This window comes from Oncorhynchus clarkii, chromosome 28 (genome assembly GCF_045791955.1).
Source record: "Oncorhynchus clarkii lewisi isolate Uvic-CL-2024 chromosome 28, UVic_Ocla_1.0, whole genome shotgun sequence".
Classification (NCBI taxonomy): Eukaryota; Metazoa; Chordata; class Actinopteri; order Salmoniformes; family Salmonidae; genus Oncorhynchus; species Oncorhynchus clarkii.
In genome coordinates this window covers 13,025,911-13,039,936 of record NC_092174.1, presented here as the reverse complement: position 1 = coordinate 13,039,936, position 14,026 = coordinate 13,025,911, and the positions used below count along the sequence as shown (strand labels likewise).

Here is a 14,026-nt window from a genome sequence, read left to right as displayed (position 1 = left end):
CCAGCCAAATCACTTCAGAGGCTACAACTTCTCCAGAATAGTGCTGCTAGAGTCCTAACCAGGACCAAAAAGTCATCCCACATCACCCCCTTCTTTGCTGAACTCCACTAGCTACTGGCCAACTATAGGATTGACTTTAAAATCCTCCTCCTCTTGTTTAAAGCCTTGAATGGATTGATTCCCACCTACAACAGCAACCTAATTTTTTATCAAAGAGCCACCTTGCGCACTCCGCTCCAGGAATTCACCACTGCTTCAAGTCCCGAAGACACATCTCTGTACTATTGGGGACTGAGCATTATACTGCCTTCCTCCTCGGCCTATGGAATGCTCTCCCTGACCATCGGAGACCACTCCATCAATCAGAACTTTTAAAATGAGCCTTAAAACACATTTCTACAAACTGCCTTTCTTATAGTCCTAATCTGGAAAGTCACTTTAGCACCTAGCCTGCTATTGCTTTTCCTGCCTTGGTACTAAATGTATGATGTTTTTATAGTTTTTGCTGTAATTTATTTTTTCATTATTTTTTGCCTATGTAGAGCTTTGAGATAACACTGTAATTAAAAGCGCTTTACAAATTAAATGTATTATTATTTTTTATTTTTTATTATATCATACATACACCAGTTTAAATATTCAAAACAAAAACACTTGAAATAGAAATGAAGTTATTCTGAATGATATTTTATTCCATGCATTTCTGTTTAGCTTTTTTTTTTAAATGCCTTTTTAAATAATTAATCTCATAAACAATAGTCTGCTTTCCTTCCATCCAACTCCAAGAAGATGACATCATGTAGTTATAGGGAGGTCATAGACTGGTCATAGATTCTGCATTGCATCGTGCCCAAGAACAGCCCTTAGCCGTGGTATATTGGCCATATACCACATCCCCTCGTGCATTATTGCTTAAGTAAAAACAGAATATAAACCTGCTTTATTTAGATTTCTAAATCGATTTGGCTACTGCTGCTTGGATAGTGTAACACAAACACGTATTGCATGTGTGTGTGTTTGAGACCTTATTTTCATGTATTTAAACATGATTTCTTTTACATGATACTGTACAATCAATACGATCCTCATTCAGCCCTCCTCTTCAAACTGTGATATCCCAGTGCCCTCTAGTGGTAGAAATAAAATGTACGTTTCAGTCAGACATATTTTGGTGGTGACCATATACTACCATTACATTAGTAGGCTGTAATACATAATGCATTCACACATCAACCACCATCACTCCCAGACCTTGGAGCTGTATGTCTATGACACAACAATGATGAAGGCTCATTACTGTGAGGAGCACATTCAAGTAGTAATGGGTGAAACTGTCCCTAATCTGAGCTGGGATTGGGCAGTTGACAAAACTAAGGGCTCTATTCAATCAGATCTGCTTTGGCCGACATCCGCATAACAACTGCGTAAGAGCTGCCATATCCACAAGTAGCTCCTGATGTTAAACCTAAAGCGGACATTGCCATTGGTTGCATGGAGACGCATTAGGAGAAATTCCATGCAGCCTTGTTTACAAGTTCAAACACTGGAATGTGAGATGTACTCTACACCTCGATTAGGCTAATAGAAATACTCATTATTTTTGTTTTATGATTTTGCGACATTATTTATGTATAGACTACACTTTCTCACTCTCAACTTCTAATGCGAGTTGGACAGGTGTGGCTTTGTGACAATTATTAAGAGCAGCTGCTCACCGACTTGACAGCTCTGAACACAGCTACATGTCCGACACATCGAAAACATCAGCTACGCGGGTGTTGGCTATCGCCGGTTAAACGCTTGATCTGATTGAATCTAAGGCTAAGATCAGTAAAGTCTAGATATGTTCAAATCTATAAACACACACAATATTCATTTCAAGCATTAGCAGTGTTTTATTGCATTGTCAGAGCGCGTAAGCGTTGCATTAAGTGTTACAGCCTTTCCCATCCAAATTACAGCAAGCATTTGGTCAGATTGTTGTGATAGCAATAGGCAGAAGCATAGTTAGCAGCAGTAGCAATAGCAACATTGACAGAGATGATTTAGCCGAGTGGTGCAAAGCGTTTGGAGGGGATGCGGAGTTGTCGGATACAGGTCATGAAGAGGTCAAGCCGGGCTCACAGGCGAGGTCGCAGGTCAGGCCTTGGGGTCGGCATAGAGCAGAAAGCCGGTGAAGGTGCTGTCGTCTTCGCTGCTGGAGTAGACTCCGTTCCAGTCCCTCAGCGTCTCCAGCCATACCTGGTCCCCTGATGCCAGACGCAGCAGAGCCAGGTTGGACGCCTGGTCGATGTCCTGACCGTACAAGGAGTCACGCGTCCGCAGCCTCTTCACGCCGTTAATCACCAGTGCGGCGCGCAGGGGGCGGTTGCGCACGGTGATGTGGTAGGAGAACACGTAGACCCCGGGGTGGGTGCAATTGAACTTGCTGAGCATTGGGTCCCAGTGTTCCTCTTCGTTGTAGAGGACCTTGTCGAACTTGACGGGAAGGCCTGGAGGGGGGAAGGACTTGCTGGGGAAGAGGCCCACGCTGAAGGCAGATCGTATCTGCTCTGCGGTCTCCCCCTGCGGGCCCTTGGGACCCCGTACACCTCGTGGGCCCTTGGGGCCTTTCTCTCCTTTCGGCCCAGGCATGCCCCTCAAGCCTGGGGGCCCCCGCCCCCCTGCCTCCCCTTTCCCACCTGGGGAGCCTAGCTGACCCCTCAGACCTACAGGCCCTGGTAGACCATTGCTTCCATTTACTCCTGGGGGTCCCACCGACCCCCTCGGCCCAGGGGGGCCAGGCAAGCCAGCCTCCCCTTTCTCTCCCTTCTCGCCAGTTGGACACTCCCCCATCTCTCCCTTTTGGCCATTCTGTCCCATTGGGCCAGTCAGCCCGGAGGGACCTACAGGGCCTATTTTACCCAGGTCACCCTTCTCGCCCTGGGTCCCATTCCACCCAGGCTTTCCCCTTTCTCCTAGGTCTCCTTTCAAGCCAGGGAGGCCTGTTTCTCCTTTTTCTCCTTTGGGGCCCAAGTCACCTGTGAGAATGAAATTAGTCACTTACTGTAGCCAGAATTTGATAGAGAAACAACAGTTGACATTCAGTCTAATAAGATGACTGTTCTCCCCTAATATAGTGTGGTCTTCTAGCAATAGCATTATACTAGAGCTACTCTGCCTCCCCACATTACTCTGATGACATCTAGAGAACATTGTATACCTTTCTGTCCCTCTTTCCCAAGTATCCCTGGAGCACCAGGCATCCCCGTGTCTCCTTGATCGCCTTTGTCACCTATCAAATAGAAAGAGAGAAGGATTGGTATCTTAAACGTGTGGGTATAGATATCAGTCCCCAGCATTAATGCTCCATTTTAGATCAAAGTTACAGATTGGTTGAAATCAGCACCAGAAAGCGACGTGTTCAATAACGAGATAACAGATAGCATAGTAGCTAACACTTTGGGCAATAAATGTAGAAACCAAGATTTTATTCTTTAAAAACCTACACCAGTAGAAATACACTTTTTTTTTGAGCTTGAAAGACGATGGCCAGAGCTTACCCATGATGTTGAACAACGATTTAAGTCAATAAGTCATCCTTTCTTTTAGTCAGAGTATGATATATTTGGGCTTGAAGTGACAAATCTGAACTGCCCACTTTGTGAAAATCCATGTAAATGAGGTGTCTTTTCCTATGATATGAAATACAAATCATTTTCTGTCTAGGTTTCAATTCAGGGCTGGGTTTTGTTTTAATGTTACCACCCACCAGCATGGAATTGTTTATGAATCAGAAACAGCTTCAAAGTTATTCCTCTTTGTGACTGAGATGATTGAACCATGGGGTAATAAATGTATGTTTCTGCACCTCCACATTTTTTTACCAGAAAATGTGTCACTTATTTTTAAGCTAGTCTGCATTAAAAAAAAACATATACATACACTACTGTTCAAAAGTTTGGGGTCACTTCGAAATGTCCTTGTTTTTGAAAGAAAATCACATTTTTGGTCCATAAAAATGACATCAAATTGATCAGAAATATGGCAGATTTTTTTTACGGAATATCTACATAGGCATACAGAGGCCCATTATCAGCAACCATCACTCCCATGTTCCAATGGCACGTTTATCATTTTAAAAGACAAATTGATCATTAGAAAACCATTTTGCAATTATGTTAGCACTGCTGAAAACTGTTGTACTGATTAAAGAAGCAATAAAACGGTCTTTCTTTAGGCTAGTGGAGTATCTGGAGCATCAGCATTTGGGTTCGATTACAAGCTCAAAATGGCCAGAAACAAAGAACTTTATTCTTTGTTCTGAGAATTGAAAGCTATTCTATGCGAGAATTTGCCAAGAAACGGAAGATCTCTTATAACGTTGTGTACTACTCCTTTCACAGAACAGCGCAAACTGGTTCCAACCAGAATAGAAAGAGGAGTGGGAGGCCCCGGTGCACAACTGAGCAAGAGGACAATTACATTAGAGTGTCTAGTTTGAGAAACAGATGCCTCACAAGTCCTCATCTGGCAGCTTCATTAAATAGTACCCTCAAAACACCAGTCTCAAGGTCAACAGTGAAGAGGCGACTCCGGGATGCCGGCCTTCTAGGCAGAGTTGCATAGAAAAAGCCATATCTCAGACTTGCCAATAAAATAAAATATTAAGATGGGCAAAAGAACACAGACACTGGACAGCTGAACTCTGCCTAGAAGGCCAGCATTCCGGAGTCGCCTCTTCACTGTTGATGTTGAGATTGGTGTTTTGCAGGTACTATTTAATGAAGCTGCCAGTTGAGGACTTGTGAGGCGTCTCTTTGGAAGATGCCAAAACTATGGAGATAACATTAGCTAACGAGATAAGGTTTGCAAGATGGCTAGCTAGCTAACTAAGTTTAGACAGATGGCTAGCTGGATAAGGTAAGCATGCTAGCTAGGAACACTGACAGCTGTCATTGCCATCTTAGATTTTTATCATCTCCACGTGGAAATTCCCACACCTAATTCATGAATATGTATAAATAGCCTTCCTCATTCTTCGGAGGGGAAACCAAAATGGGCATTTCCTCTCTAGGTCAGGAAATGACGTCGAAACAGTGGCCTCTGTGGGGGTCCTTTAAAAGTTGTATTTGAGAGTTGGCAAGCTAACCTTTATCTCCTTCAAGTCCAGTAGCTCCAGGCATACCATCCAGTCCAGGAGGTCCCATGAGTCCCACATCACCTTTCTCTCCAGGTACACCTGAAAGAAGACAGGGGGAAGGAGGGAAGAGCAGAGGTAGGGCGGTTGGGGATATGAGGAGCTATTAAGGATATGAGGAGCTATTGGCACCGCCTCAAAGCGGAAGGGACCAAAACACAACCGCAGAGGGAGGGATACATTTCTCTAATGAGCCTCCATACACACACACACAACATACTGTATGCAAGCACACCAAACACAGACTACGAGTTATGGTCACTATCCAGTACAGTCACGATCCCTATGTATGCTTAAGGTCACTCTGTACTAAAATCGACACAATTTATATTCTTTTTTTTTTTTTTTACCCTTTTTTTTCTCCCCAATTTTGTGGTATCCAATTGTTTTAGTAGCTACTATCTTGTCTCATCGCTACAACTCTCGTACGGACTCGGGAGAGACGAAGGTTGAAAGTCATGCGTCCTCCGATACACAACCCAACCAAGCTTCTTAACACAGCGCGCATCCAACCCGGAAGCCAGCCGCACCAATGTGTCGGAGGAAACACTGTGCACCTGGCAACCTTGGTTAGCGCGCACTGCGCCCGGCCCGCCACAGGAGTCGCTGGTGCGCGATGAGACAAGGACATCCCTACCGGCCAAGCCCTTCCTAACCGGACGACGCTAGGCCAATTGTGCGTCGCCCCACGGACCTCCCGGTCGCGGCCGGTTACAACAGAGCCTGGGCGCAAACCCAGAGTCTCTGATGGCACAGCTGGCGCTGCAGTACAGTGCCCTTAACCACTGCGCCACCCGGGAGGCCGCCAATTTATATTCTTTAGTCTACCTGGAAGACCCCTCTCCGCTCCAGGCCCTGGGGGCCCCCTCTCCCCTGGGGGCCCCACGGGGCCCTTTTCAGGCGGGCAGCACTCGCAGACGTTTAAGTAGCAGTGGCTGTAGTCCAGGGTGTAGTTTCCCATGCCGGCTCCAGGGAGCGCCATGGAGTCTGTGTGCAACTCTGTGGGGTAGGCGTCGCCTGCGTAGGTGGTGCTGTCAGTGGGGGACAGGGAGTAGGCGTCCGTCATGGTATCCTCTGTGGTCTCGTCGGTGCCCAGGCTACTGGAGGGGGCCATGGTGGTGGTGGTCTGCCTGAAGCCCAGACGGGCCGGCTGGTCGCCACCTCCTCCCCCTCCTCCGGTACCACCTCCGCGAGGGGGCTTCTTGGTATTCTGAGGCTTTGGTCTGCGGGTTGTTCTGGTTGCGGATGACTGGGTCGCCATCAAGACTACCGCTAGCAGGGTTGTGAGAATGGCGAGCAAACGAAGAGAGGGCATGTCAGCGGCTTTTGGTGTGCATTGATCTGAGAAGTGGAGAGAGAGAGAATAAACACAGATGAAGGTAGTAAATCACATTTAGTAACAAGTAGCTATCAGTTCATGAACAATTCTGAGGACTGGCCTAAACAAAAAAGTTACCTCACATACAAAGTGACCTCAAATGAAGCACTCTGTGCTTACCTTTAAATTAAATGGTTTGCTGTTCACTCCATTCCCTGCATTTGGTGATTTCAACAACAAAACTCTTCCCTTTTATTGTGTCTGCTAGCCTCTTGCCTCCGTAGCTTGACCAATGAGAGAAGACCAAGGGACACACTGGGATTTGGAGGAAGGGTGGGTTGGCACAGACACAAGGTGAGAACCTGAGGGATATGGTCATGAAGTGCTAGAATAACATACTACAACACAGGACTTTCTTTCCTTTCACCTTGGGTCTTTGTGATGTGTGATATGATGTTCTATATGGCTGCCACAAACAGACGTGCATGCGCACCAACACACACGCAGACACACACCCACACACACACACACACAAACACACCTGTTAGTAATGGATCATACCCCATATGAGATGGTGGCAGGACCTTACGGTCAGGCATCAGGGCGACCACACCACATTGGCACCGCCTCAAAGCGGAAGGGACCAAAACACAACCGCAGAGGGAGGGATACATTTCTCAAACGAGCCTCCATAACCACCTTGATCTAACATCCCACCAACCTTTAGGAAACCCAGTACTGCTGACTTTTACAACTCCTCTCAGAGGGCTTTATGGGTAGGATGTCAACCCTCTACCTTGACACCGGATGAGGTGTGGTTTGAGGTTTGAAGTTTGAACCCCCTCCGATGCTGTACTGTGGCCTCGTCTGTGAAACCAACACCAGCAGTCGCTATTTGCATGTGCTCCTCTGAAGCTTTAGGTGCCTCATGACAGGTTCCTACTCTAGGCTCTGATGAAGGTCTCCTACGCCGAAACATGACCCTGCTTGATTGTCCCGTGAATGAAGTCATGATCAATGCAGACACAGAGTGCAACTTTTTCTTCACTTTTAATGGGATAGTCACCTGGAGAGGTGTTCTGAGGTAAGGATTTTTTGAGAGGTTGGGTACATGTAGCCTTAAATGGCTTTAGATCTGTAATCACATTCTCAATGTGCTTTTTTCTGAATGTCCACAAGCCGTGAGCTACAGGGTTGGGGTGGGCCGCAACTATGTTCTTCATTCAACAGAGAGGGAGAGAATCAACCAAAGGAAGTTAAGATAGAGAGACCTTTGTTCAACAAATCTAGGCTCACATTTGATATTCAGCGGCTGTTGCCTTAAGATCTTATTCTTGAAAGTGAGAACGTCTGATGAATATGCATGTGTGACCATTGTGTGGCGCAAAATTGCAGTGAATTCTCTGGGTTTGACCATTTCTGTCTTTTGGAGTGAAACCTGCAGACCCAAAGGCCCTCCAGGAAATGAGGTTGACACCCCAAATCCCCCAATATATATCCCAATGAGAGCTTAGTAATAATTTGGTCCATATTATAGGCTGGCTGACCCTTAACTCAAAGTCTTCCTGACTTCAGAGTCTGGAAAGGCTCCAGGATGTTGTGAGCAAGATTAGTAGATCCTTACTGATTGGTTCTCCTCTGTCTCTTTTACACTTAAACACCAACATGGACAGACACATACAGCCCCCGAGCGCTGCCCCCTTCCAATACAATTGTTGGATTTTCAAACCCAAACAACAAGGGGTCTCAACCCCCCCCATGGACAAAAAACTTTGAGAGAACCAATCAAAGCTCAAATCAAATCGCCCAAGTCAACCACTGGTTTTTCACACTCAACAGCTTCATGTGTATCAACAATGATCCAGCCAACATGTCACAACTGTGGGAAGCATTGGAAGCAACATGGGCTCCTCTTTTCAGTTCGCTGCAGCTAGCGACTAGAACGAGCTGCAACAAACACTCAAACTGGACAGTTTTATCTCAATCTCTTCATTCAAAGACTCAATCATGGACACTCCTACTGACAGTTGTGGCTGCTTTGTGTGATGTATTGTTGTCTCTACCTTCTTGCCCTTTGTGTTGTTGTAGGTGCCCAATAATGTTTGTACTTTGTTTTGTGCTGCTACCATGTTGTGTTGCTACCATGTTGTTGTCATGCTACCATGTTTGTGTTGTCATGTGTTGCTGCCGTGCTGTTGTTGTCTTAGGTCTCTCTTTATGTAGTGTTGTGTTGTCTCTCTTGTTGTGATGTGTGTTTTGTCCTATATTTATATTGTATTTTTACATTTTTAATCCGAAGCCCCCATCCTTTCAGGAGGCATTTTGCCTTTTGTTAGGCCGTCATTGTAAATAAGAATTTGTTCTTAACTGACTTGCCTTTTAAATAAAGGTTAAATAAATAAATGGGCCAGCATCCCTGTTGCACGCTTTCAAGATCTCGTAGAGTCCATGCCCCGACAAAGTGAGGCTGTTCTGAGGGCAAAAGGGGGTGCAGCTCAGAATTAGGAAAGTATTCCTAATGGTTGGTACACTCAGTGTATATACCATGTGAATACACACTTTTTTGCCCTCAGAACAGCCTCACTTTGTCAGGGCATGGACTCTACGAGATCTTGAAAGAGATTGAGATAAAACTGTCCAGTTTGATTGTTTGTTGCAGCTCGTTCTAGTTGCTAGCTGCAGCGAACTGAAAAGAGGAGCCCATGTTGCTTCCAATGCTTCCCACAGTTGTGACATGTTGGCTGGATCATTGTTGATACACATGGGAAGCTGTTGAGTGTGAAAAACCAGTGGTTGACTTGGGCAGGAGCTCACTGGAGCAGAGTACCTGTAACGGTTTTCTTGATGAGAAGGAGAGTCGGACCAAAATGCAGCGTGTCGATTGCGATCCATGTTTTAATAAACAAACGTAAAACACGAATCAATACAAACACTACAAAATAAAGAACGTAATGAACGTAACGAAAACCTAAACAGCCTATCTGGTGAAAACACATAGACAGGAACAATCACCCACAAACACACAGTGAAACCCAGGCTACCTAAATATGGTTCCCAATCAGAGACAATGACGAACACCTGCCTCTGATTGAGAACCATATCAGGCCGAACATAGAACTGGACAAACTAGACATGTAACATAGAATGCCCACTCAGATCACACCCTGACCAACCAAAACATAGAAACATACAAAGTAAACTATGGTCAGGGTGTGACAGTACCCCCCCCCCAAGGTGCGGACTCCGGCCGCAAAACCTGAACCTATAGGGGAGGGTCTGGGTGGGCATCTGTCCGCGGTGGCGGCTCTGGCGCTGGACGTGGACCCCACTCCATAATAGTCTTAGTCCACCTCCTTAGCGTCCCTAGATAGGTTACCCTCCTAAATGACAGCTCGGGACAGAGGTAGCTCGGGACTGATGGGTAGCTCAGCACTGAAAGGAAGCTCAGCACTGAGAGGAAGCTCAGCACTGAGAGGAAGCTCAGGCAGGTAGTTGGATCCGGCAGATCCTGGCTGGCTGGCGGTTCTGGCAGATCCTGGCTGACTGGCAGATCTGGCAGAGTCTGGCTGACTGGCAGATCTGGCAGAGTCTGGCTGACTGGCAGATCTGGCAGAGTCTGGCTGACTGGCAGAGTCTGGCAGAGTCTGGCTGACTGGCAGATCTGGCAGAGTCTGGCTGACTGGCAGATCTGGCAGAGTCTGGCTGACTGGCAGATCTGGCAGAGTCTGGCTGACTGGCAGATCTGGCAGAGTCTGGCTGACTGGCAGATCTGGAAGAGTCTGGCTGACTGGCAGATCTGGAAGAGTCTGGCTGACTGGCAGATCTGGAAGAGTCTGGCTGACTGGCAGATCTGGAAGAGTCTGGCTGACTGGCAGATCTGGAAGAGTCTGGTCGACTGGCAGATCTGGAAGAGTCTGGTCGACTGGCAGATCTGGAAGAGTCTGGTCGACTGGCAGATCTGGAAGAGTCTGGTCGACTGGCAGCTCTGGAAGAGTCTGGTCGACTGGCAGCTCTGGCTGCTTCATGCTGACTGGCTGCTCCATGCTGACTGGCAGCTCTGGCTGCTCCATGCTGACTGGCTGCTCCATGCTGACTGACAGCTCTGGCTGCTCCATGCTGACTGGCAGCTCTGGCTGCTCCATGCTGACTGGCAGCTCTGGCTGCTCCATGCTGACTGGCTGCTCCATGCTGACTGGCTGCTCTGGCTGCTCCATGCTGACTGGCGGCCCTGGCTGCTCCATGCTGACTGGCGGCCCTGGCTGCTCCATGCTGACTGGCGGCCCTGGCTGCTCCATGCTGACTGGCGGCCCTGGCTGCTCCATGCAGACTGGCGGCCCTGGCGGCTCCTTGCAGACTGGCAGCTCTGGCGGCTCCTTGCAGACTGGCAGCTCTGGCGGCTCCTTGCAGACTGGCAGCTCTGGCGGCTCCCTGCAGACTGGCAGCTCCCTGCAGACTGGCAGCTCCCTGCAGACTGGCAGCTCCCTGCAGACTGGCAGCTCCTTGCAGACTGGCAGCTCAATGCAGACTGGCAGCTCAATGCAGACTGGCAGCTCAATGCAGACTGGCAGCTCCTTGCAAACTGGCAGCTCCTTGCAAACTGGCAGCTCCTTGCAAACTGGCAGCTCCTTGCAAACTGGCAGCTCCTTGCAAACTGGCAGCTCCTTGCAAACTGGCAGCTCCTTGCAAACTGGCAGTTCTGAACAGGCGGGAGACTCCGGCAGCGCTGTAGAGAAGGAAGGCTCTAACAGCGCTAAACAGGCGGGAGACTCCGACAGCGCTGAAGAGGAGGAAGGCTCTGGCAGCGCTGGACAGGCGAGGCGCACTGTAGGCCTGATGCGTGGTGCTGGCACTGGTGGTACTGGGCCGAGGACACGCACAGGAAGCCTGGTGCGGGGAGCTGCTACCGGAGGGCTGGGGTGTGGAGGTGGTACTGGAAAAACCGGACCGTGCAGGCGCACTGGAGCTCTTGAGCACCGAGCCTGCCCAACCTTACCTGGTTGAATGCTCACGGTCGCCCTGCCAGTGCGGCGAGGTGGAAATAGCCCGCACTGGGCTATGCAGGCGAACCGGAGACACCGAGCGCAAAGCTGGTGCCATGTAAGCCGGCCCAAGGAGACGCACTGGGGACCAGCTGCGTAGAGCCGGCTTCATGGCATTAGGCTCGACGCTCAATCTAGCCCGGCCGACACGCGGAGCTGGAATATACCGCACCGGGCTATGCACCCGCACTGGAGACACCGTGCGCACCACTGCATAACACGGTGCCTGTCCGGTCTCTCTAGCCCCCCGGTAAGCACAGGGAGTCTGCCCAGGTTTCCTACCTGGCGTAGCCATACTCCCTGTTAGCCCCCCCCCCAAGAAATTTTTGGGGCTGCCTCTCGGGCTTCCTTGCCAGCCGTGTTCCCTCATATCGCCGGCTCCTCTCTCCGGCTGCCTCTGCTCTCCTAAGTGCCTCCACCTGTTCCCATGGGAGGCGATCTCTTCCAGCCAGTATCTCCTCCCAAGTGTAACAGCCCTTGCCATCCAAAACGTCCTCCCATGTCCATTCCTCTTTACGCTGCTGTTGCTGCCTGTTGACACGCTGCTTGGTCCGTTGGTGGTGGGTGATTCTGTAACGGTTTTCTTGATGAGAAGGAGAGTCGGACCAAAATGCAGCGTGTCGATTGCGATCCATGTTTTAATAAACAAACGTAAAACACGAATCAATACAAACACTACAAAATAAAGAACGTAATGAACGTAACGAAAACCTAAACAGCCTATCTGGTGAAAACACATAGACAGGAACAATCACCCACAAACACACAGTGAAACCCAGGCTACCTAAATATGGTTCCCAATTAGAGACAATGACGAACACCTGCCTCTGATTGAGAACCATATCAGGCCGAACATAGAACTGGACAAACTAGACATGTAACATAGAATGCCCACTCAGATCACACCCTGACCAACCAAAACATAGAAACATACAAAGTAAACTATGGTCAGGGTGTGACAGTACCGGCACCTCAAATGTTCTACTGCTGGTGCTCTGGCTCCTCTTATAGAATACTAGCTCAAAAGTTTAGTGGAGCTCCTGCACCTAAATATAAACAGCACCGCCACACAAAATGAGTACCGGCACCTATTTCAGTCCAAGTGAAGTATTGTGAAAAACCCAGCAGCGTTGTAGTTCATGACACACTCAATCCGGTTCGCTTGGCACCTACTACCATACCCCGTTCAAAGGCACTTAAATATTTTGTCTTGCCCCATTCACCCTCTGAATGGCACACATACACAATTCATGTCGCAATTGTCTCAAGAATCTCACCGAGATTCACCTGGTCAGTCAATGTCATGGAAAGAGCAGGTGTTCCTAATGTTTTGTGCACTCAGTGTAGGCCAGTATTACAGCATAGGTTCACATTGTTGCATTGTAGCCTACAATAGCCTGTGACAATTTATTTGCAGTTTGTGGAATTACAGAATAAACATTTTCTGTGTATTGTAATTCATTAACTTAATTGTGGTTAGACCTTCCCTTACATGATCATTATTTCCATTGTGAGTTTATTTGCAAATCTTTGAAAATAGGACACCCCACAAACAGGTATATAATGTGTAAGAGGCCTGTAACAACGTATACACAATGTGCGTGCCTATGTAATTACGATGTAAATACATATGTAACTTTGAATTCCACTTCCATACACAGGATTTACTACAGTGGTTAGAGCGTTGGGCCGGTAACCTAAAGGTTGCTAGTTCGAATCCCCGAGCTGACAAGGTAACAAATAAAGTTTTTTTTAAAATATGCGGGCCAGTACTTGTGTCTCACTGGGCATTATATAACAATGGCTAACTGTGAACTTTCACACCTTCTCACAAATCAATTCAATTCAATTGACTTTATTGACATGGCAAGTTCATTATTACTTACATTGTCAACGTAATCATATAGAACAAATACATATAATTGTATTTATATATCATATATATATATATATATATATATATATTTCAATACCAACTGTTTTGATTATACAGAGGTCGTTGATTCACAAGCCCTCACTGTCAGCCCTAGATATGGAAACACAATTTCCCTAGTATTATATGGATGTATACACGAGTGAAACACCGGCGTTACAGTCGAAAAGCAGTTTTTGTTTCAGCCACCAGAGGGCTACAAGACAACATTACTTATGGTACTGTTTAAGGCTAGTGTTCAGTGGTCACTAACCCTTTCCCCGACAGCCACCAATGTGCATCCCAACACCAACACACCTGATACCCAAGTGTAATAAGTTGAATAGCCCTAACATTTCAATAAAAACATTTAATGATAATAAACTCTACAGTTAAATTACATTTTAGTAAGCAGACCGGACTGAAAGGTGTCATATTCCTCAAGAAAACTAAATAAGCCTACTGGAATAAAATGAAAGCTATATTTAAGAAATAATTAATAATAAGGCTATTCCCTCACTTGCTGCAAGTGTTGTGATGATCCATCAGGACGTTCTGCCGCAGCTGCGCACGCTGTC

General features: G+C 47.3%; 1 protein-coding gene across 2 annotated transcripts; it reads right to left on the bottom strand.

Moving 5' to 3' along the window:
* Positions 1-630: 630 nt before the first annotated feature.
* LOC139387295 (otolin 1a) lies at positions 631-13,987 on the bottom strand. 2 transcript variants are annotated; one of them, XM_071133409.1, is made up of 7 exons: positions 13,969-13,986; positions 6,925-6,963; positions 6,678-6,812; positions 6,008-6,520; positions 5,132-5,221; positions 3,203-3,274; positions 631-3,020 (listed from the first exon to the last, which is right to left on the bottom strand). In XM_071133409.1, the coding sequence occupies exons 4-7, from the start codon at positions 6,492-6,494 to the stop codon at positions 2,140-2,142; spliced, it is 1,530 nt and encodes a 509-aa protein (XP_070989510.1). In that variant the 5' UTR covers positions 6,495-6,520; positions 6,678-6,812; positions 6,925-6,963; positions 13,969-13,986; the 3' UTR covers positions 631-2,139. The 2 variants fall into 2 exon arrangements, with proteins under 2 accessions (XP_070989510.1, XP_070989508.1); XM_071133407.1 differs by lacking the exon at positions 6,925-6,963 and having other exon boundaries at positions 6,678-6,859; positions 13,969-13,987.
* Positions 13,988-14,026: the final 39 nt, after the last annotated feature.